This window comes from Amyelois transitella, chromosome 15, assembly GCF_032362555.1.
Source record: "Amyelois transitella isolate CPQ chromosome 15, ilAmyTran1.1, whole genome shotgun sequence".
Classification (NCBI taxonomy): domain Eukaryota; kingdom Metazoa; phylum Arthropoda; class Insecta; order Lepidoptera; family Pyralidae; genus Amyelois; species Amyelois transitella.
Genome location: NC_083518.1, coordinates 3,205,155 through 3,228,414, shown reverse-complemented (window position 1 = coordinate 3,228,414; position 23,260 = coordinate 3,205,155). Strand labels below are relative to the sequence as shown.

Genomic DNA, 23,260 nt, shown 5'->3' with positions numbered 1-23,260 from the left:
AGAAAATCTAAAAAGAACAATCTCCAAATATATTCTTCAAACAAAATAAAAACATGAAATAAACATTCCAGGATGTTTTTTAAAGTTGAAAAGAATCTTGCAGATTGCTTTTCGCATCGAGACAGAATACTAGCTTTAGGCATAATAAATTTAACAGAAGAGTACCTTGGTTATTTAACTATTTAGAAATATACATTAGAAGTATAAAATTTGTATTGAAATCTGACATATTGAAGCCCGTGACTGCTTAAAGAAGAGAGTGAGAGCAAAAAAAATTTCATTAAAACCTGACTTTGCTTAAGTTTTTTACTCTACTCTACTCTACTAGACGCACTGGCGAACGTCACACTCTTCCTCGAATAGGTGAGGATGCAACCGGGATTTACGCCAGGACGACGATGTTGGTGAGACGGAAATTGTTTTGTGTAATTGACTGATTAACTCATTATGAACTATTCTACTCCGAAACAAATGAAGCCAGGGAAGAAAAAGATAAGACTTTGTTGTAAAACTTAGGTTTAAGAAAATTAAATGCATGGAACAAGTTGACATGGATTTTAAACTAACTTTTAAACGATTTCAATTTGACTAATATTTCTTTTCGTATCTTTATTGGGACCGTGATCAACGTGAGAGAAAATAAAAAAACAATACAAAAATAAATAAAATATTTAGATACTTAGTTGAAGTCGATTTTTTTAAAGCTATCTTTACTGAAGTCCGTTTACAATAAGTACGTTAAGCATAAGCCATGTTTATATATTCTTTATTTTGAGGTCCCAACTTGGCAGTTCACCAAAACCTAGCTTCGGTTATGTCATAGGCTTTCAATGAAATTGTGCCCGCACATAATAGCAGATTTGGGATGAACCATTTCATTTTATTTTTATGATGTTGATGGTTTGTTTGAAAATACTAAATAAAAAGTGTTGTAACTAACGAAATTCAATAAAAGTGTGAGAAGTTAATGGATAAAAATATACAATTACAGCATTTACAAATTTAATATACTCTTTTTTTTTAAAATCCCTCACATCCCTCATCTGGTCATCTTTCTTTGCAGACGACTGTACAAATGGTTAAGTTATTTGCTTACATTACACGTGGGTTTCAACAAACTGCACACTAATCTCTCCGCAGCCTGCCATCAGTTCATCTATATCCCGCCGGTAATTACAGCAATTACAACAAAGACAAATATTTACACTCACAGCGAGTTTCTTGCGCCCACGCAGAGGTCTTTGACATACTTTGTGATACTAAAGGATTTAGTCTGTTGTGTACTTTGTCTGTTGGTATTGTTTAGTGTTTTACAGAATATTTAGATTAAACTTGTTCTTGATATAGGTCGCCAAATCATGAGCAATTTAATAATAATTTATTATTCAATTGTTATTGTACAATTTTATTAAAGTTGGGTTGCTTGATTTAGCTTAGTTTTCAAATTTTATTTTTGACAACGACAACATTTTTTTCAGACATACTCATCCTGTCTCTCTTTGTACTGACATTATTTTCAATACTTAGTAATACCTAAGTCATTTTATTTCCTACGGTTTCAAAGAAAGTTCATCAAGTATCTTAATTCAAAAGAAAGACATTTTGTACATTTTTGATCTGAGTGTTCTTTAATGTTGTTAACATACATCTTAATTCCATCAAAAAGCCATACACTGAACGTTGCCCTACAGCCTTTACGACACTCTTGGCTCCGTCTCCCCTCAAAGGAATATACTTACAAACTACATCCTTTTGGATAACTTCAAACATAAAAGGCTAATGTCCGAGTATGACTTTAACTATAACATCTCCGTTCACTTGTATCAGAATGTTAATACATCCTGGAAATATAAAACAACACCATTTGTAACGAGATACACCTATCTTAATCCCTCTTTGCTTTCACATTTATGCAAATCCCCTTCAACATTTGCTACAAAGTATGTATTTTCATTCCACGAATGTGTCTATTATGTACCAATAAGGTATAAAGATAAAGTTTGTAAGCTGGTATTTATGATACAATATGAATATTTCCGTCAACATTTTTTAAGGACTTACTTTAGTCCTTCGTTCGATTTTGATATCATAAGATATTTTTTTTTTGTATTGCATACGTTCTTTTACACTATGAAGAAGGAAATTGTCATACAGATTATATCTGAGTCAGAAGTTTGATATCATGGATTGGTCTGAACTGATGTCCGAGTATTTATTATTGTAAATGCAAATGTATTTGCGTCATTCATTCACATCAAATCGCTGGTCTATTTCGTTTACATTTTGTATTGAAGTAGTCTTTTGTCGAAATGAAACATAGGCTAATTCTTTCTAGAAATTTCTATGAGACCGAAGTTACGGATAAATAGCTATTATCAGTTTACTTATAAAATATTAGTGAAGATATATCGATTTTGTGTTTGATTACTTAAAGACTAGAACAGCCTTACAGATCGTTGTATTCAACCTTACAAGAAGCTGCTACTCCACATAGTTATGTATACTTTGAGAAAATACCTTTTTCTGATTGGCCTAGATCTTGGATGGTTATCTATATAAGTATTTATAAAAAAATATAGTATCGTTAAGTTAGTATCTCGTAACACAAGTATCAAACTAACTTCGAGGAGAACTCAATCAGAGGAATTTGTCCCGTATTTATTTATATAAATTTATTTATTTATACCAGACTTAATAGACGCTACTTAGGTAGGCAGAATGATCTTGCAGCTAGTTATAATTATTTTATGCATAACAAATATACAAAGACATTCGCTGGGAGACATGCATAGAGGCTTTCTCTTTCATCAAACATAAAAATCAATATCAAAATTAAATCTAATTCCAAAAAGAAACCGGAAAAATGTCTACATCCAAGGGACTATCGTTACCGAAGGCACATAAGGAATAAGTAATGTGCTCAACTTGCGCAATAAATCTTAAAAGAATGCTTTGGTCGCTCCCAAAAGGATACTCGTGGAAGCGTTCACCTTCTATTTCCCTCTTATTTATGAGCCTATGCTTTATACTAGAACCGCGGGCCAAGAATAAAATGGGTAACTAAAATAAATGGCCGTATGTTACCATAATCATGGAATCCTAAATCTTACAGATTTTTCCCTAACGAATACGAATGACCCGATATAATGCTTTGGATCTTATAAATAGATTACAAAACACGACAAAGATTAACAAAGACTTAACAAAAAGGTATATCTTATCTAACGAAGTGAGTTATGGGGGCCCATGAATGTAGTTTCAAATGTTGACTCCATTTACACGTAATTTACATTAAGACGCTTCGCATTTGCATCTTAGAATAACCTTTTCATAATCGTCACGTCGACGGTGGCTCCCAACTTAGCGATTAGCTTAATGGATTTCTCAATTTAATGAATCCCAAACTCTGTAATTGGCTTTTTAAAAGATAGGACTAAATTTACGGTACGTTTTGAGAATTTTTTATCATCGCCGACGCCAGTTTTTTTTCTGAGTTTTAATAACAAATTTTGTGGTGCCGTTATTCGGATCGGTAAGGCTGAGTATTTAAGTCGGTACGGCTGGATTGACAACAATGATGGGATCGAAGGGTCTCGGGCTCGGGACTGACGTATGGATCTTTTTGTTTGATCAGGCGTTTGTTGACAACAAATTCGTTGACGTTAATCCGGAGACAATAACGTTTTATCCGGGACAAGCCAAATGACAGTATCCTTTTAATGCTAAGCCCAGTTAATATTTGTATAAAAGCTTCTCTTCAAATTATTGCTTAAGGTTTATTTATTCATGTGACAAAATCATTTTGCGTCGGTGATCTGAGTTTTGATGTTGAAATAATGAAAAACACAAATATGAATAAAAATATTAAATTCACATCCAAGAAAATATGAAAAGAACTTTTGTGTTTAAATGGAATAAGTTTATCAACTCATATAATCAAAATTTGCAATAAAAAGTACCTATGCGTATTTAGTACGTGACTGTCTGAGCTGTTATGATACGTGAAGAAATTCGACCGCAACAAGAGGTGTTGATTGTTAGCCACCACTCTGATGGAGCACAGCGATGCATTTATATACTTCGTAAGCATTTGCTTCTTTTTTACTTCTTTATGCCACTGAACCAAAGCATCAAGCGTTTATTTTATAAATTGGGTCTAAGATATGAGAAGCACACACATAGCTCATGTGATCAGATGAGTAGATATTCTTTCCTGAAAAATAATGCAGGTATAGAAATAGAAAAACATGTTTTAATTTGGCAGACATATTTATTCATACTTGTTAAACTCCAGCTGTATTAGCAATTAATGTTATTTACATTTCGAGTGAAGGTACAAGATTAATCACAAAAATAAATAAATTTAATCGACCTAACTTACTCTATTCGGATTTTGGTTCAAAACAAAATTCACCATTTAAAATTCAGAAATTATTTTCACGATTGATTAACTATTGACAAAACTTAAGTTACATAAGTACGCCGTTCAAAGCCTAACATCAACTTTAAACAAATTATATCTATATCGTAAATGTTATAAGGAATCAAGGTTAGCCATTTAATCTGCTCTACGAATTGATAATACTGATTTGAAACAAAATCCTGTTTTTAAATGATTTGACATATTCCACTCGTAATATCTAAAAACATTTCCATTGAAGTCCAAGAAAAATATAATTTCTCTGATACGTTTGTACAATTAATGTATAGAATATTTACAAATACATACAATAAGTATTTATTGCTGAAGAAGACATCGTAAAGTTCTCTAGGATGAGTAGTTACTCATCAGAAACTATTAATAGTAAATTATATCTAATAGCTATGATAACTAAATGATTATAATGGACTAGTTGTAAAAGTAGTTCTAGAATTTTTATACTGATTTGACAAGTCTATCAATCATGTTTTAATATCGAGACTCGTTGAGACGATAAACAGAAATGTTTTAACACATAGGTACGACAATATAAGTAATACAGTCATTATATACAAGCAATATTATTTCAAAGTTTAGAAAATTACAGTTTACTATGTTGCACTTAACGTATTTACACTGCTAATTTTTCTGGTGTTAACCTTACTGTGTTTCATAAATACATTTATTAATAATTCTCAATTTACAATCTCCTAATCTACATACAAAAAATTCACAATATTATTTTATAACAGCAGCATTTTACATTGAGTTTCATAAAGTATTTAACTGAATAGTCCTTACACTTCACAATACCATTAGTTCATGTTTAGTCCTGCTGAAAGTCCGTTGTATCACAAAGTTCACTTATTTAAAATAACACCATTTCTTTCACACCAGTGTCAGAAGATTTAGGAACTGAAGGCGCAGTCTTCAATAGACAGCATATCAAAGCTATGACGTCACACAACGACGTCCCGATTGGCCACCTCATTGCTGGGTGTTTCTGGTGCTATCACTGGCTGGAAACAGTGTGCTGTTGGAGTAAAGTCTTCAACCAACTTTCTTTTGAGAACAGATGATGATCCTACATAAACGTTGGTTCCAGGAAAAGTACCTCGCCTTTTTCGTCGCCAGACAATAGCAACAAGTACTGCAAATCCGAATGCAATCATAGCTGATAAACAACCCAAGACTAATTCTGAGTCAGGGACACGTTCAGGCACTCTCTCTCCACGCATAGAGCTCACTAATACTGACATAAGGCGATCACCTTCACTTACTTGAACATCTTGAACGCTTTCTGTAGAAACTCTCTGTGCTCGACTTGTATCAATTGTCATGGTTTCAGACCTCTCGTTATCTACTCCTGGTGTACGTGAAACCAACTCTACCTGTATATGGTAGACGGTATCAGGCCATAGTGATAAAGTCACTCGAGTAGAGTCTGTGAAAAGGTTTCCTTTTAAACCTCCACCATCAACTTCCCAAGTGACAAGGTATACGCCCCTGGCTATTCTAGGCTCCCAGGCAATTTCTCCGATAACAAGAACTTTTTGGTGAATAAGGGATATCTCTTTTAGTGTCCACTTATGTTCAACGTTCGAAGCATTTGTGTCATGGGCAACCCAAGTTTCATCTGGGCTGTAGATAGTGACAAGTCCCTGTGGATCTACGACGAGAACTCTTAAGAGGGCTCCTTCATTGTTGGAGGGTACTCTAGTGGCTAGTGCTTGGGTTTGTATAATCTGTCGCCATGGTCCTTCGGCGGCGCGTCGCATGACGACGTAAACGAGGGGTGCTGGACGGGAGGCAGCGCGGGGAGCGGGTGGAGGCCAGCGAGCGAGGGCTCCGCTAACTCGCATCACTCCCTCACCCTTCGTGTGGATCACAGGCTGGGTCTGTGAAGCTTTGGCTGCTTCAGTGTGGAACTTGCACGCAACCTTGCAGCCAGGGAACTGAAAAAATAGAGCTCATTTAGCTGACTATAAAAATAAGAATATTGGCACGTTTTTTAAGATTTTAGGCTTTTTACAACTGAATTATCAATTCAAATGTGATCGTGGATCTTACGCCAAAATTAAGTGGTTAAGGACGCATATTATTTCCTTAGCCTATTATACCGAGTGTTAACGAATTGACCGACTTCCCATATTGATCGTGAAGAAATTCTTTGAAACTAGTTTTTATAATTCTTTAAACTTACTATGCACCTTCCTTGCATAACTTCAGTTTAGTCAGTTTTAAGGATTAACTGTAACACGGAAAGATACAAGAAAATACTGAAAAGTAATTTTACTGATACTTACACATATATCCCTCTCTTCACAAAGGGCTCCCCATACTTGGAAGTTTGATTGTAGCAGCTCACAATTCTCCCAGCACTGAAACAACAGAGACATTATTAAAATCATATTTAGATGACCACTTCATGTTTGTAACCATAACGTGCCATTTGATTTATTACCGTCGAGTCATTAGGCGTAAATGGGCTATACAGTGTCGGAAGAAATTCAGATCCTTCAAACATAAAATAATAAGTTAACAGAGAGTAGAATTTTATGGAGACTGCATTTTCGTATATCATAATTCTTCTTACTTAGTTAGGTACTTATAAACGCACCCTGTGGTTCTCCGTAGTAAAGAATAGAATCTATCTCTTTCCCGTGGATGTCGGAAAAAGAAAAGAAGGGTTATTAAAGTATCTAGTGCTGGTCTTGCCATTATTTTAATCAAGTTAGGTTCCCTGACAAAGATTGCACATGTCACACGGAAGTAGCTTCTTGTAAAAAATTACTTATTAAATTCAGGATACAATCACATGCACTCTCAGTAACTCTCTAGACAGGTAAGGATATAGTCTAAGATAAGGGTTTAAAACCAGGGAAAGAAAAACTAATATGTAATTATTTAGTTATCACTATTACTACGACACACCATTTCAAATGCTTAGCTACTTAATTGATCGAAGCGACATAGGTTTTCTTTGGAATAAATTCATTGTATTTGATGACTATTCTGTAACCTCATTACGTTACAACCTAAAGAAATTCAGACCTCTCGAGAAACGTAACGAGTTTTTTTCGTCAAATTAGTCAAAGTTATCGGGTGGCCGGCGAGTCGGTAGATACAATCGTTTGTCATTACTTTTAGAATTGGGTCGCTCGTTAAAGGCATAGAAGGAGAACTGGAAACGACATTTTATATTATACGTTTCTAATTTATTGTGTTCAAATTAGATTTTAAAAGCAATTCAGTCTAAAACATTTAAAGGTCGCGTTCAGCTGTGGCTTAGAATCAAATAGTGACAGGTTGTTAGCTCATCGCCTAAGAGAAGAATCCTAAAGTAGACTTTAAAACAATTATTATGATTTATGTTAAAAATAGTTAATCAAAAGTTTCATCTGCTGTTTCATTATTTGATAAGTCCCGCTAGACCGCAATGAAACAAAGCCAATAAATTACAAAATGACTGATCAGGGTAATCCAACCGTACCGCAAATTGGGCTTATAAATTGGGAAATAAACCTTAATAAACCAAATTAATATCTAAATATACCTTAATTAAGATTTGTGATGTCTAAATCTACCTTTATGGAAAAGTCGGTGAAGATTATAATTTAAATACCAATGAGAGATTTGTAGTTTGGCACGAAAAGTTTATAATCCTTAATAAAATTTGTTATGTTTGGCTCAAACTTGGCACCGGTATGTTGCAAAAATATTGTGATTTATTTTACCTTAGCTTTTGAATCTAACCAACTTAGTACTTCCATTGCTAAAAAGTGATAATATTTCGTGAAAATAATAAGTTTTTTTTAAAGTAATTATTCTATTAAATAAAGTTTACGATTATAGTGGAATTATTCCTTATTACAACGTCTATCGTATCCAGCTTTTCGGAGTTCTCAAATGTAGCATTTGTCATCGTGGCACTCATTAGTCGAGTTGACGTTAACTCGACACCGGCGTCTTAGCTTCAATAATTATAACATTATTAATTATACTTATTGACAAAATGTTCCGTCGCCTCGTTGTGTCCTTTGAAGTTTCAGTTTTGTTTGTCATTTTTGGATACGAATTGGGGAAGTGTTCAGTATTTGTAAATAATCTTACAACGCAAAGCTAAATTGAATTGTGGGAACAATCTTCTTACTGAATTCATTTTAATAGATACTCGTAATATTTGACAATTCATCAAATTTTAAGAACTTAACCATGTAATAGTGGGCAAAAAAGAATAAACATATATTTTCATTAACTTTTTTTAATTACTTTATCATATTTATTGTTAAAATAACCGATACGAGTTACTGAATGATTTGCTTCTACTAATAAACCATTCCAAACATAAACAATTTCTGATCTTAAGAACTGAACGTGTCAATGTTGCGCAAGTAAATCCGTTTTTCTTTACATTAGGGATGTTACTCTAATTATCGAAAGCTGATAAGTGAAATCGAATGCAATCATTACTTATAACGAAATATAAACATACATTAATAATCACATTGTGATTATATACATGAATTAGTAATAACAATTGAACATCGGAAACAAATTTAAATTTAATGATTCTTTAAAACTTTAATTATAATATAAAACAAAATAACTGTTTAAAATATCTACTACTAGTTTTTACTGTTTTATAACGGCGAGTTGAAATGTAAGCCTCTCAGATTAATTTTATTACTGGCTAATAAAATATTAATAAATACATAATAAAATCCCAAAATTGGAAATTTGGTTTAACGAATTGTATAGCACATTGAAAACTACTAGTAATGTAAAAGATTCAGTGCTGAAGTTATGAAATAACAGCAGTAAGTTTATGTAAAGCTAATACTGAAATACCTACTAATTTAAATGTGAAATACCTACTAAAGATATAATCATGTTTAGTATAATATTATTTTTTTAATTAGGTACTTTTTAATTTTTTTCTACCATATCATAATTTCAGTTTTTTGTTAAGGTTCGATCGATTGCCCCGTGATGTTAAATGCATATATTATTTTATTGCATTAAAATAAAATAGAATAATCGACATTCTCCTTGCTATAGTCCCGTTTGTAACTTCCCTTCTTCAGAAAGGAGCCCGGGATACGTCTCTTGAACACATCCTAGGTAGAGTTAATTTTTTTCCAAGTAAGTAAGCAAAGTAACATTTTAAGTATATCTTAAAAATGACTTAAAGAAAATTAACAAAAAAGAAACAACTTGTGTAAACATCTCCACATATTCGTAAGCAACAATAGATCGTATACATACATATTTCTCAATAGAAATTATATTGGACAATTTCATATGGCCAGAAACACTTACCATAAAGCAGTCTGGGACCTGCAAACACGAGGACTCCCCGCCGGGCCGAGGCGCCGCGAACTGTGAACAAACACAACCATCTTTCAGTTATTTTATTATAATTGTTAACTAATTTACAAGTTTCAATTATTCCGGGTGGGAGTGAGTCATAGATATTATGCATGTACTCGTTTTCTCATATTCATCTGTTGCTTAAAATAAGATTGCAAGTATTTTTCTTGCGTTGTGAGAAAATATTGCGATTTATTATTAATTTATTCATAAATATAAATAAATAAATATATACGGGACAAATTACACAGATTGAGTTAGCCTCGAAGTAAGGTTCGAGACTTGTGTTACGAGATACTAACTCAACGATACTATATTTTATAATAAATACTTATATAAATGAACATCCAAGACCCAGGACAATCAGAGAAAGTTCTTTTCTCATCATGCCCTGACCGGGATTCGAACTCGGGACCTCCGGTGTCAGAGACAGGCGTACTACCGCTGCGCCACAGAGGCCGTCATATAATCACGTCTTTATCCTTTGCGGGGTAGACAGAGCCATTAGTTTTAAAAGACTGACATGCCACATGCAGCTATTACATCATAACATCGTGATAATACCTACATATTTAGGCAAATGGATGGATCACCATGCCCCCTATACTAGGTATGCTGTCAACAGTAGAGTCATAAAGCCATTGCTTTAAAGGCATGTCAGATACTTTGGATGCCCTGAACAATCTAAGTGTGTGTGTGAAAAATCTTAACACCGGTGTAGGCAAGTTACACATATAGCAAAAAAGTAGAAAGCAAAATTTACTAATAAAAAAATATTCGGTCATTACACGATACCATAAAGATTTATCTTTAATTTATTTATTATATATCTAATATCTATAAACATTTATTAATTAATACATTGCCAACGGAAAAAATATTTTGAACTCTAACACAAGAGGAAAAGAAACAATTTCTATAAAACTTTCATAACAAGAGCTTGTCACATTCCAGATAAAAGTATAGCTTCTTGTTATACTGATATTGTTACAAATAAATTCATGATTTATAACGACGTCTGCGCCTGTTCTATATAAGGTACAACTTATAAAGGAAGCCCATGACTTTTATAGGCAAGTCTATTGTTTCTATTCAAAATGTTTAATTGAGCCCAGTTCATTCGTGGTGGAATCTTTAAGGGATGGCTTATTAGTTTTGGAGTACAAGAAAAAGTATATTTAACGACCTAATTTATTTTTCTTCTTTATCTTATAGTTAAATGTAAATACTATATTAAAGTCAATTATGTATTTTTCTACTTGAAAAAAAAACAGTTATGAAAACTACTTTTAACTTAAATGAGTATTAGTTTCTATATTCGTATAATAATGTATCATTTTTCAATACTAATAGCATAAAAAAATCCATACATGTAATACATTTTCCAATAAAATTTCTTATTCGCATCGATTCTCGACTACGCCTTACAACCTTAATTAGTGCGCTACATCGCACTTTAATCCCGATACAAAAAGGTTCCTTAATTATAAAGAGGAACAGCACCTACATTACTTGTTATCTTCAAGAAGAGAAACGCGTTTCATTTAAAATGTACTTACGCGATAAAAGTGACAGCGGTGGGTTACTGCACTTACTATACTATCCATATTAATTGTCAGATATTTAAATGTCAAACGCTTAATGTCAAACTTTTTGGGTCAAGTGAGGTAGATGTGTTTTTGACAGAAGAATATTGAAATGAATGGTTTGACTGATGATTGTTAAGCCAACTGGTGGATTGTGTGATTGTGATTTAATCTGAAAATAAAGTACGTAATGTCTTTACGAATAAATTTATTCAAAAACACAATCAATTTCGTCCGAAAATTGAACGAACAAAACTTATTCGGCTAATATTTTCTTTAAGATAAATATCACACCGTAGGTGTTCGAAGTAGAAGATTTTCAATCAAGACAAAAATTAGTGATTTCTGTATGAAGTATAAAAAGAGGAACATTTTCAAATCCATTGTATTCTTGACAACTGATTAATAGTTACATACCTAATCGTTTAACATACAATCATGTAACTAATGGATTTCGCTATAATATGAATTTCCAATGACGTAATTATTATTTTTTATTTTATAACGGTTAACTTCAGATGTTTAAATATTTACCATAACAATATTTTAATTAAATAATTTCCTCGCCGGATATTAGCCTCACGCCGAAATTTGTACAGATTTTATTTACGGTTTTCAGTTATTTTATAAAGAAGGTTTATTTTTAACAAAGCCATGCTATAATTATTTATATTGTGCAATCGCTTTATTGTACGTTTTTGAGATATAATTCGTGTCTTGATACCTTTAAGATATTTAAAGGAATGTATAATTTTAAGTTAAGTTTTTACTGCTTCTATACTGACGCTTTGAAAGCGGCAGTCAAATAGTTTTAAGTAATTTTTTAAGTAAGTTGTAAAACCAAAAGATACAATTGTTAAGTGACACTAAAGTATCCCATACTAATGATACGATGAATAAAAGTTTTTAATTTTGAAATTTTGATTTTTTACTCAGATCTGCAACTAAGCACAATTAACTGTACAAATAAATGTGAAAGCTGTTATATTTATTATTTATTACAAAAACTTATTATAACATTTCATATTTAAATAAGTAAATCTTTATGTAGATTGTGAGAGTAACAAAGATTAGCGAAGCCCATTACGCAGCGTCCGAGTGCCTCAATCTCATTTTTTGTTATCATTAGTTGACTGTCTTAAAGACATGAGCAAATACTGCAGACTAGAGTTAATAAAGAGAATTATTAATAAAGAGATATTATGTTTGGAGTAATATGAAAAACTTTACTTCGACCACCGGATCACAAAATGTTGAAGAAGTTAAAACTATTTATATATTATATTATATATTATATAAAATTTGTTCAATTAATATAGTAAACACATTAACGACAATAGTCATCAGTATATGAATAAACTAGGTCCGTAAATTATAATTACCACATTCTCTTTTAAAAATACCAAAATATGATCGAAATTTATTTGCCTCTAACAATTACCACCAAAAGCAACTAAGTTCATTTACAAAATTTAAGTACTAAATTCCACTATTTATTTAAAACGAACGTGTACCCAGATATAAACCAGTACCTGTATTTTGTATTCAATCATGTATCTCCGCTTCTCTTATAGTAGACGAAAAAAATAAATTGTGTGAAAAATTACGATGATTACCTCTAATAACGACGCACGGTGGCTTTGATGGCCTCCATAGATTGGCATCATTAGCCATGATAGTGACGAGAGAAAGAGACATTTTGCTTTCTTTGTATTTCCTTTGTTTACGGCGTAATATATATTGTAGGTAGTAAGTTTTCTTTGTTAGTCGTGGAAAGTTCGGTAATTTGTATATCATGAACATAGGATAGACAATGAATGCTGACAAAAATGAAACCAAATTTAAGAGCTGTTGTTGATGAAATTCAAAAACACTGCATACAGGTTTATGACCATTTTATAAGTTTCATTTCATGACAAATATCAGAACAAACATTTTTTTAAACATATTATTTACGACTTATTTAAAATATATTTTTCTTTTACATCTTCATAGTATTGAAAAACTCAATTGCAAAAAAAAATAAATTGAAATGCCAACTGCACTATAATTTCAAGGATTAATGTCTTGAAGATGACAAAAATTGTATGACCTTTTAAGTTCGTGTCCAATAAAATACTATTAGTAAGGTACTATAGATGATTAATGGGATTTTAATAGAATAAAAAAAAGACATATCTTTAAATAGGAGTAGTTAAAGTTGCACCCTTCATGTTGATTGAAATAAAAATTTGAGCAAAATGTTGCATCGATTCTTGTATAAAAATTGTACTGAACATACAAACCGACCGATCTAAAGGTCAATAAGTAGATAGTAGAAAAAAAGTCATTTCCAAAAAGAACATAAAGCAATCAACTTTCATTTCCAAACAAAGAAGTTTTAACCAATTCAATTATAACAATTGTATCGCACGACTTCTCTTGAGTAAAATATGAAAGTTAAACAGAACTGTTGAATTGTTTGAATGCCTAACATCATGATTGTGAACCTTAATACTTTCAGATAGGAATCAAGAATGTGAAAGGTGAGGAAGTCGGTAGACGCCACGTTACTTCGGCAACTGCAAAGGGAATGAGTGAATAATGAATGACGCTGATTGAAAACACAACGTCGAGTGGCCTCCCATTTGTGGTAGATGCCGCCATAGATTTAGCTTTTGTTAATCAAACAGTGCTTATTGAATATTATTTAATTAATCTCCCGTATTTAAACTTAAGTTGCCAGTGAAGAATAATGACTACGGTACAAGCCAAATGTTGTGCAATGTATGTAGTTGAAAGTAAATTATTATTGATGGATGAGATGTTTACACAATTTTGTTACGAGTAGGTAGCGTGATAGATTTTTAATTCATAAAAATGCTTTTGAAGGCATATTTATAATGTCAAAATCGATCGAATTCCTATATTACTCCTCTTACATGTGTCATGTCTATCTATTTTAATCTATCGTTAATCCTAACTTAACATGAGATTCTGATTACTTACAATACAGTTATCATTTTTCCAACATTACTACAATTTAGCTACATTCAGATAATATTCTAGCATATTTATTTAAAGTTAATAATGCTTTAATACTTTTTACTTTAAATATTTTCGGTGTAACACACTATAATTTCGAAAAGATACAACATATTAAACAAAAAAGACTGTGCTAAACGATCCCAAACACTCGAAAATGATTACGCTTCGCCCGTTAGGCCGAATAGAAAATTAAAGCCCCAAGATGGATTATATTATTCAGGATCTCACATACCAACACTTAAAAAGTTTACAAAATCCATTAAAGATAATCGTCAAACCCATGCCCGGGGCATCGACTGGGCAGGAACTAATCGATCGAATGCACACATGGCCATTTACAATCAATCCATCAGAGTGTAACAACTACCGATGATCTTCATTTATCATTATGTTTTGTGGGTAGCTCTTGGGGGTCAACCGGCATGGAATAGGTTACGAAATATGTAAACAGCTTTTTTAACAGTCGATGCGCTTCTGACTTTAATTACTCGTATAATCGTTTCTCTGTTTGACTCTTCAAATATGTACTTACGCAAGAGGTCAAAATGTCATTATTACTAAATACAATCAAATTTCAGTTTGGATTCCACATTCTCTCTTGCATCATCATCAGTGAAGTTGTATTATAAAGAAAAAAAACTTTCTGACATACAAGGTAATAATGACTTACTTCGGTTGGTTTACTGAAATCACTTACTTCCAGGATTTTCACATCATCAACTATAATGTTCGAGATTACAAATTGCATTTTAATCTTGTATATCAGCGTCATTATCTCCCGATACAAGTTCTTTTGCAATTTCCATTGTAAATACAATTACTTCACACAGTCGTTCACACACGCCTTGTACTTGGTGGCATCAATTAAGTGCTATCAGAAATTGCGGATCTTATCGTCAACAATAAACAATGGTGGAGTGCGACATTTACATGTTACAGAGATACAAGCAAAACATTAAACACCTAGAGGGCCCATAGGAGCAAAAACAGCATGAATTATGATTTCGCATAAAGATAAAATACAATCTAAGCTAGCGCCAAATGGCGAAGAAAAAATGTAATTTTCTCGCGGGGGTTACGAATGAGATTTGGGTGATGCGGCGCGCGGATTAAAATGCAAGGAACGTGTTGATAGCGAATTTATTTTGATGTTGATGTATGACATGTATTTATAACTCCTTCATTTGAACGAAATTTTTTATTATGATCAAGTACTTATGTAACTATCTACAGTTTAGAAAACTTATATTGCAAAGTGTGCGTTTAGCATTTATAACGATCTTCTACTTTAAACAAACTCATGAAATTTCGATGCTTGAAACTTGAACTAGTTTAAACAATATTTTAGAAAAAACGATTGTCTTGTGTTTGAATCTTCCAAACAAATATTTTCAATATCTACGCCAGCAGTTGTTCCAACAAACTGACTAGGAACTGCACTGCAAATATGTTCGGCACAGTTTCTACTTGTTATTTTATTTGATCTTCTGAAGGTAAACTCTATTACGGGCCCGTTTTTACAAGTACAAATTGAATTCCACCGTCCAAGGTTCTTAGTGAACTAGGTTATCGAACGAGCGACAAAAACAAATGTGCAAAAGTGGGTTTCGAAACGAGTTTCTTTAATGAAATTTTAGAGAAATTGCTTTTTAATATTTTTAGATATATCAAAATTGGATTTTTAGATTTCGCTTGCCTCTTTCCCGAACTGGTAGGCAGAGAATAATTCATTCACTTTGATTATTTTCTTTTCTAGTTTGTTTTGTTTGAAATATTACCAAGTGGTAGGACTAGGACATTAAAGATACAAGTAACATTAGCAATGGATGAGCGTCCTCTATAAGTACCACAAGAAACAAAGCGCTATAACTTCTTTCTATTAAAGCAATGTCTTGAATAAGGTTTTTGTACGACTCGATTACAAACGAACAAAAACCTGTTATGAGCTCAGCATCATAATAATGGATTAATGAAAAATGTTCCCTGATGGCAATAAAAGATGGCACCAACGTCATTAGGTGCCCGCCGCTGTATGAATTTTTCATGAAATATGGCCGCATAGGGGCGACTTGTATGTGTTCCAGCATATCAGAATTATTTCCATCAACCTTCTTTGTTTTTACTTTATCGATTCTATATAGAGATACGCCGATTGAAAATTCATTACATATAAAAACAATGATGTAACATGAGACGGTAAATTTTTATAAGCTGACCTTTAGTTAAAAGTTCTGGACGAAGTGACGGTCCATTACCTTATTATGGTTGCATCCTGCCAATTTGCTTTATTGATGTTATATTATCTAGTCATTAAGTTTTTATATCGTATCTAAAGGCCCGCCCATCATTACAATCATGCAATAGTCCTTAAACTATTTTTAAATTATACCATCGTCTAAAATCTGCCCCGACGCAAGGATAATGGCTACGATTACAAAATAAAAGGAAAACAGAACGGATCTCATTAAAAATATGAAATCCTGCGCATCGAAATAAATTTTATGAAAACATTCCCCCTTGAGTCATCATCTCAAAAATCAGTAGCTAGTAGTATTTGATCAGTATATTAAAGAAACAAAATGAAACTACCAACTGTTACCTTCAAGTCATGTGACTAGTGGCTCTGTTTACACCATAAGCTTTTCTGTAAGCACTTGAGTTATATATACATCTATGCATTTTATAATTTGTTAAGAGCTGCATATCTTGATGGGCCCGCGACGACGACGTCGTAAATTTAAGCGTTTTAAAATAATTTCAACTTAAAATATGGAAATTGTCGCAATTAGGAGGAATAATACGGAATAATTACGTATGTAGATATCCATACGAAAATTTAAATATTTGTAATCACATGACAGTTTAATTCCAATCGTTAAGAAATTAGCAAAGATTTGTTAAATTTATTTAACTTATGAAAAAATCTTCAATCATCCGCCTGGCAATAGTATCTACTGGTTGCGATCTGTTTTAACTTGTCTAAAGAGGGGCCAAAAGTACACCTGAAACTAAACAAGACAGATTTATGAGAAAGTATGTTGAGGTCTTCTTTTTGAATTTAAGATTTAACTTTTGTCGGTGGAGTTAAGTGTAACATCCTCTATTTATCTTTATCTCTGCTAATTTAAGAATTGAGGGTATATTGTTCTTAAATAAAAAAAATCAGTTCATTTCGTTAGGCGTCAGCAGCTGTTAGAGATTTTTCCATTTTGTCAGGCTTGGACAAATCTTTGGAAGTTGGAGCATAAATCAACAGCGCGGCACACAATAGCAAACACTTTCCAAATTTGATCATGCGGCGAATAAATTAAATGGGAACACAATCAAGGGTTAAATTACGGGTTCATTCTCCGACCCACGCGTTTTCTGAGTGACATGAGGGCGACATAGTCTGAGAGGTGGCTGTGGTTTTGTACGGTGAAATTTATATCGTCATATTATTCTTATATATATTTCATTATATAAAAACTATATACAAAATCTGAATAAGAAAAATATCTTTAATTAGAAATTTATAATTAAAAACAAAGATCCTAATTTCCAATTGATAAATCAAAGTAATAGTAGAAATGTAAGCAATTAATAATCATCATTAGCGTAGCACATCAAAAGCGAGGTTTTGATCGTCATTACAAATAGTAACTTCTACTTAAATCATAAACACGTAAAATTCAAAACAAAACAAAAGATTGCTAGGGATTTACAATAAAGTGTCATGATACTGATAAAAAAGCTACATGCAGTTCCGCTCCTAATCTAACAGTGGCTTGTGTCGTGGTTTATAACGTCGCAGCATTGTATGCGGTCGCATATAAATGCGAGAGCAAATAAAATGGTGCTATAATTTCAAATCATATGGACAGAGAATGGGTGTGGACGCTCTCATTGTGTGGAAATGATGTAACCGCTATTAAAAGTGTGGGCTGAATCCCTTGAATATTTCTTGCACCGAAGACAGGTCATATCGGTATTTTATATCAGTCGAGACAATAGTCTTGGGGCTGAACTTGGTAGATGCGGTATATGGAGCGGAAGGAATAATGTCCGAGCTTGGTTACATTTGGTTGGATTTTGCGTTTGTGTTTTGTACCTATCCATTTATACATATGTCTTTCAAAAGAAACCAGTACATGCAGTATATTTCATAAATTTATTTTGAGGCGAAAATTGTGTATTATCTATTAATATTTTAGATGATATGATTGATGAAAAAGTTAAAAAAATATCATTCATCCTTTTACAACAATGTTTAAGCAAAAAGAAAGTAACAAGACCGTGTTCTTTTTGACGCATATCCGCCCACGCACAAGACAACGTAAAAATGTCAATGCTTTGACAGCTCAACAAAAGGACAGTGTTACCAGTAAAACAAGCAAACTATTCTCACCAATAAAAAGTAAAGCTTTTTTTAAAATAATGCTGACAAATTCGCTGTTAACGATCCCAACATACCTAGAAGACATGAAAATTTAAACGTGGCACTTTTAGAACGACTTTGTTATTCTAATAAGATTGTAAATAATCGCTGTGATTTTACAGCGACATCGCGCACTGTCACAGTTGAAACAACGACGATAAATTTAAATAGTTTATGTTAAATAAAACGGCCATTTTTATGGCATACTAAAACGGTTAGAATTAGTGGCGTCCAAAAACAATATTATGTTGGTATAGACAATTTGAACAAGTATGTTATACTAACTGTACTAGGTTTTTAGTATTCATAAAACGCTGGTGTGTTTGTACATCAAACATAAATCATCATACCTTCTATCTGGTATACTAATAGCGAATTAATTATTTAACAGAACCCATGGCGTGTTTACATGGAACAGGTTTTAAATTATTTGACTTATCGCTGCTCATACTCATACTGATTTCGAAATTGACTAGAACAAAATTTGAATATATTAGTGTAGCGCTTAATTAAAATGGTTTCTAAAAATTGTCTCAGGTCAAACTTTATATTTTATCTTTAATATTTAACCAGACTAACTACCCCAATGGCATTTGCAGAACCTTAATTTGGTTGAGTGATATTTCAGGATTGAATTGGTCTAAGACGTCTTATGAATACATAATGATATAGAAATTGCATTCCAATAAAGGTTGTAACTAATTCGGTTTTAACAAACTGAAGGAACAGTTCGTATATTTACAATAGAAAATTCCACCAATTCATTATTACCAAATCTGATTTTAAGAAAACAAAGGGACCAGATACTAAGAATACAAGCGGAACGAGTATTTGTAAAATTTCGAATATAATTCCTGGAATGGAATTCCCTAATCCTTTCAAAGTTGAACGGAATTTTGTTCACAGTCACAATTCTATCTCTAACGACCAACTGGTAAAGGATTAGAGAACTATTATTATTCTGTTCATTTTAGAACTTTTGTTCAGTAGTATAAATACACGTTGGTGTATTTTGTTGTTTTTTTTTGTTAAAACAATGAAATTCAATAGCATCACAACGTAGTGGTACTAACCTGTAACAAAAAAATTAAGGTCCAATAAAAAGAATATGAAACAAAACAACAATAAACATCTGAATAATACAACGTTACTCTGACAATATCGGTTACAACAACTTATGAATTCTGATTAACGCATTTTTTGCTCTCTAAAATTCGTTGAAATCCATCGGACTTGAAGCCGCAATCCATCCGGGGCATGTTGTTGTCTCGGTTTAGCTCGTTCAGATATTATATAGCTGTCTCTGTTTAGCTTAGGCATGTCTGTTTTTGTCAGTCTCACAAGTTACGCGGAGCATGCGACAGATGTGAGCTCCGAGCTAACGAAGCAACTCGGTCCGGATAATCAATCAAATCTCGATTATTTGACCATCGACTGCATTTTTGATTTTAGACATCGGGTCGATATCGAATTTGTTTTTCGAACGGTCTTATATCTTGATAATAGATTCGCTCGATAGTTTGAAATTTTAATCTGTAATTCTAATCGATTTGTATGTAGTTATCTGTTTGATAGACGTTGAAATAAGTACTTATATACATCTTAGTTACGGAATAGGAATCAAGGGAATCAAGAAGGAACACTTGTTGTATCAAGTGCTTCCGGGTTTATGTAGTTCATTTAATTTATTTGATGACATTTTTGTCAGGTGTTGGTCAATCGGGGGATAATAGAAAATTAATTAATGGTTTATCTTATATGATCTTATTAGGAAAAATTTGCAGATATTCCATAACCTTCAAATTGAACGTGAGAGGAACACCAAAGTTCATCATGAACACGATACGGATTCCAATTTGGAACAGAACAGACCACAGCAATTCAAAGTAACAGTGAAGACATTCTAAACAATATCGAAGTATTGGCGCAATGCGAAAATTACGATGCGGGCGGTACTGTCACGGACAGAATACAATGACGGGATATTGTGTTGTTTTATTTGTTAGAAATACCGTTTGAAATCCTTACATGTACTGCGCAGACCTCCTTAGCAGGAAACGCTCGAACTTGCGAACATAACACAAAAAAGTTATTAGGGTAAGCTGGCTGTTGATTTAACTTTTTCTTCTCTAGAAATTAACACGTACATTTCATAATATTATGTTTTCACCTATCGATATTGTTTGTTTTTTATTTTTAACTATGACATTACATACTTAAAACTTTGATATTGTTATTTATTGCCTTCAAATCAGTTATTTTTATTATCCAAAAGTTGAACTCACTTGCAATTGTACCTGGAGAGACTTAGTCAGGTTTTAACATGGAGCGTAGCGCTTCTAAATCTGCACCCTTGCAGAACAGCCTAGTCCTTTTATGATCGTGGTTACTCATTCAGCCAGAGCGTAAGCGCATTGGTAAGCAATCAAATTATTGTAAATAAGTAACTCAGAAAAGATTTTGTATGACAAGTCTATTCGAAATTCAGTTTAGCTTTATGGTGGAAATGATACAAGCATTAATGTCGCAATGCGATACTGGGTAGGCGGTGAGCGTGGGGTGGCACCGCAGTACTGTTTTGTATGCATCTGATTGCAATTGTGTTTGATATTTTTAAATTCATATTTGTTGAGATATTCATATTAGGAATGAGGATTCAGGAAGTCCCTTTTAAACTGGCATTATATTATCAAATGCGTAATTGCAATGTGTTTTATGTAGAGGTATCATGAGGTGAAAGCGTAACGGACATAAGAAGTAACAGGAAACTTTTTATGTTGATACACTGACATCAAAGTTCGTGAAAAGCCAACAGTTCTGACCTTTTGAGAATAATTTTAACGATTATGTATTGACTACGTTGTAGTTTTACCAATTTGCACTAGATGGCATTGCTATGATTTTATCGATCTGCACTATTTAATACTCTATGCATTTCCAATATCTCCGATCCGGAATAAATATTGATTGATGGCTATTAGAATGTGTGATTATGTTTTATAAATACATATACTTCTAATTCTCTCTCACGTAATGTTCTTACGGTTGCATAGATAAAATTTGATTATCCGATAATGCCGCTTTTAATAAACACATTAACTTAGCATAAGTATGGAATCAGTTATTTTGTTAACAGAAACTGTGCTCGAATACTTGAGACCTATGTATATTGTGAACATATTCAAGGAATAAATAAATGATTAAATGATTATATTTTTTTAATGCATAAGGGTATTCTATTCTATATGGTTATCTATCAGTGGTTATCCCATAAACCTACAGCGTAGTCTGCGTGTCGCGGATAACAAAACGTTGTTTATGAACCAAATTTACGGCGGCTCATAAAAAATATAATCAAACATACACTTTCTGCCTTCATGAATTATTTTAATTAGGCTTGAAGTCTACCGAAACAATGAAATTTCTCAGGCACTTTAAATTTTCTGAGAAGTTAAAGCGTTCATGTCTGGATAATGAATCTATTTTAGTAGTGTGCGATTATTAAAAATGTTGACTGAATTTTTCCGCAAGTTATATTACGGGATATTCATCCCACGTGCTAACGCACAAATACTTTTTTGAAACATCAAAAAGAGAACGAAGAAGAAAAAAAAGGAAAGGCAATAAATGTAAAATCTTCACTTACGAGTATGTCGTGTTGCGTTATTAATGTAAGTAACTCTAATTTCATGTTACAGAAGTTAAGAATGTTTTGTCCTTCCTTCAGCATAAATTGCCATCTTAGACATCCTAATAATACTATCCTTTAAAGTTGACATTTGCAGTGTATTCATGAACTAATACATCATTATTATCTTTACCATAACCTTTTCCTATCATCTGTACATATCGATCTCTAAGTAGTGATATCATTAGCAGTACAGTTTCACGAAACACTTACACTAATGGCATTATCTCGAGCTGGCAACACTGAGGGTAACCTACATTCTAAGGCAGTTACTTGCAAACAACAGTTGTACGATTTATGAGTGTGAGAGATCTAAATTGCACAATTCTTATTCAATAGCAGCTCATCAGAAATTTCTACAACGATGGTCTTTTTTTTTAAATAGCTATATTGTCAACATAGAATAAGATCGATGTGAAATTGAGTGACCGGATAAGAAACTGCGAGATAAAGGAACGTTGTGAAAGAAGATATGGTAACAGAAATAGAAAAGGGAAGAAGATGATTTTGTCATGTGGAGAGGATGAATGAAAGCAAGTAACAGGAGTAAGCTAATATACAACGAGAGTGAAGATGGAAAGGTCGGAGTGGGAAGGCCTAGACGAAAGTACCTTAATCAAATTAAGGACGTTCTGGCAAAAGGTCAGGTCAAGAGTACCCGAAACCGCTGAGCTTGCATGAAGAGAGTTATAAATGGGGAATATGTATCAAAAATCTTAACGACATGAATGTAACTCAAATTTTCATTT

At 32.8% G+C, this 23,260-nt stretch overlaps 1 protein-coding gene across 1 annotated transcript in view; it reads right to left on the bottom strand.

Annotated features, from left to right (window-relative positions):
* Positions 1–4,264: 4,264 nt before the first annotated feature.
* Positions 4,265–23,260, bottom strand: part of LOC106135689 (uncharacterized) — a 45,389-nt gene continuing 26,393 nt past the window's right edge. Inside the window, exons 2-4 of the mRNA XM_060948306.1 lie at positions 9,743–9,802; positions 6,727–6,801; positions 4,265–6,375 (exon numbers count right to left, since the gene is read on the bottom strand). Of these exons, the coding sequence (XP_060804289.1) occupies positions 5,380–6,375; positions 6,727–6,801; positions 9,743–9,802 (1,131 nt within the window). The 3' untranslated portion in view covers positions 4,265–5,379. The remainder of the gene's footprint in view (positions 6,376–6,726; positions 6,802–9,742; positions 9,803–23,260) is intronic.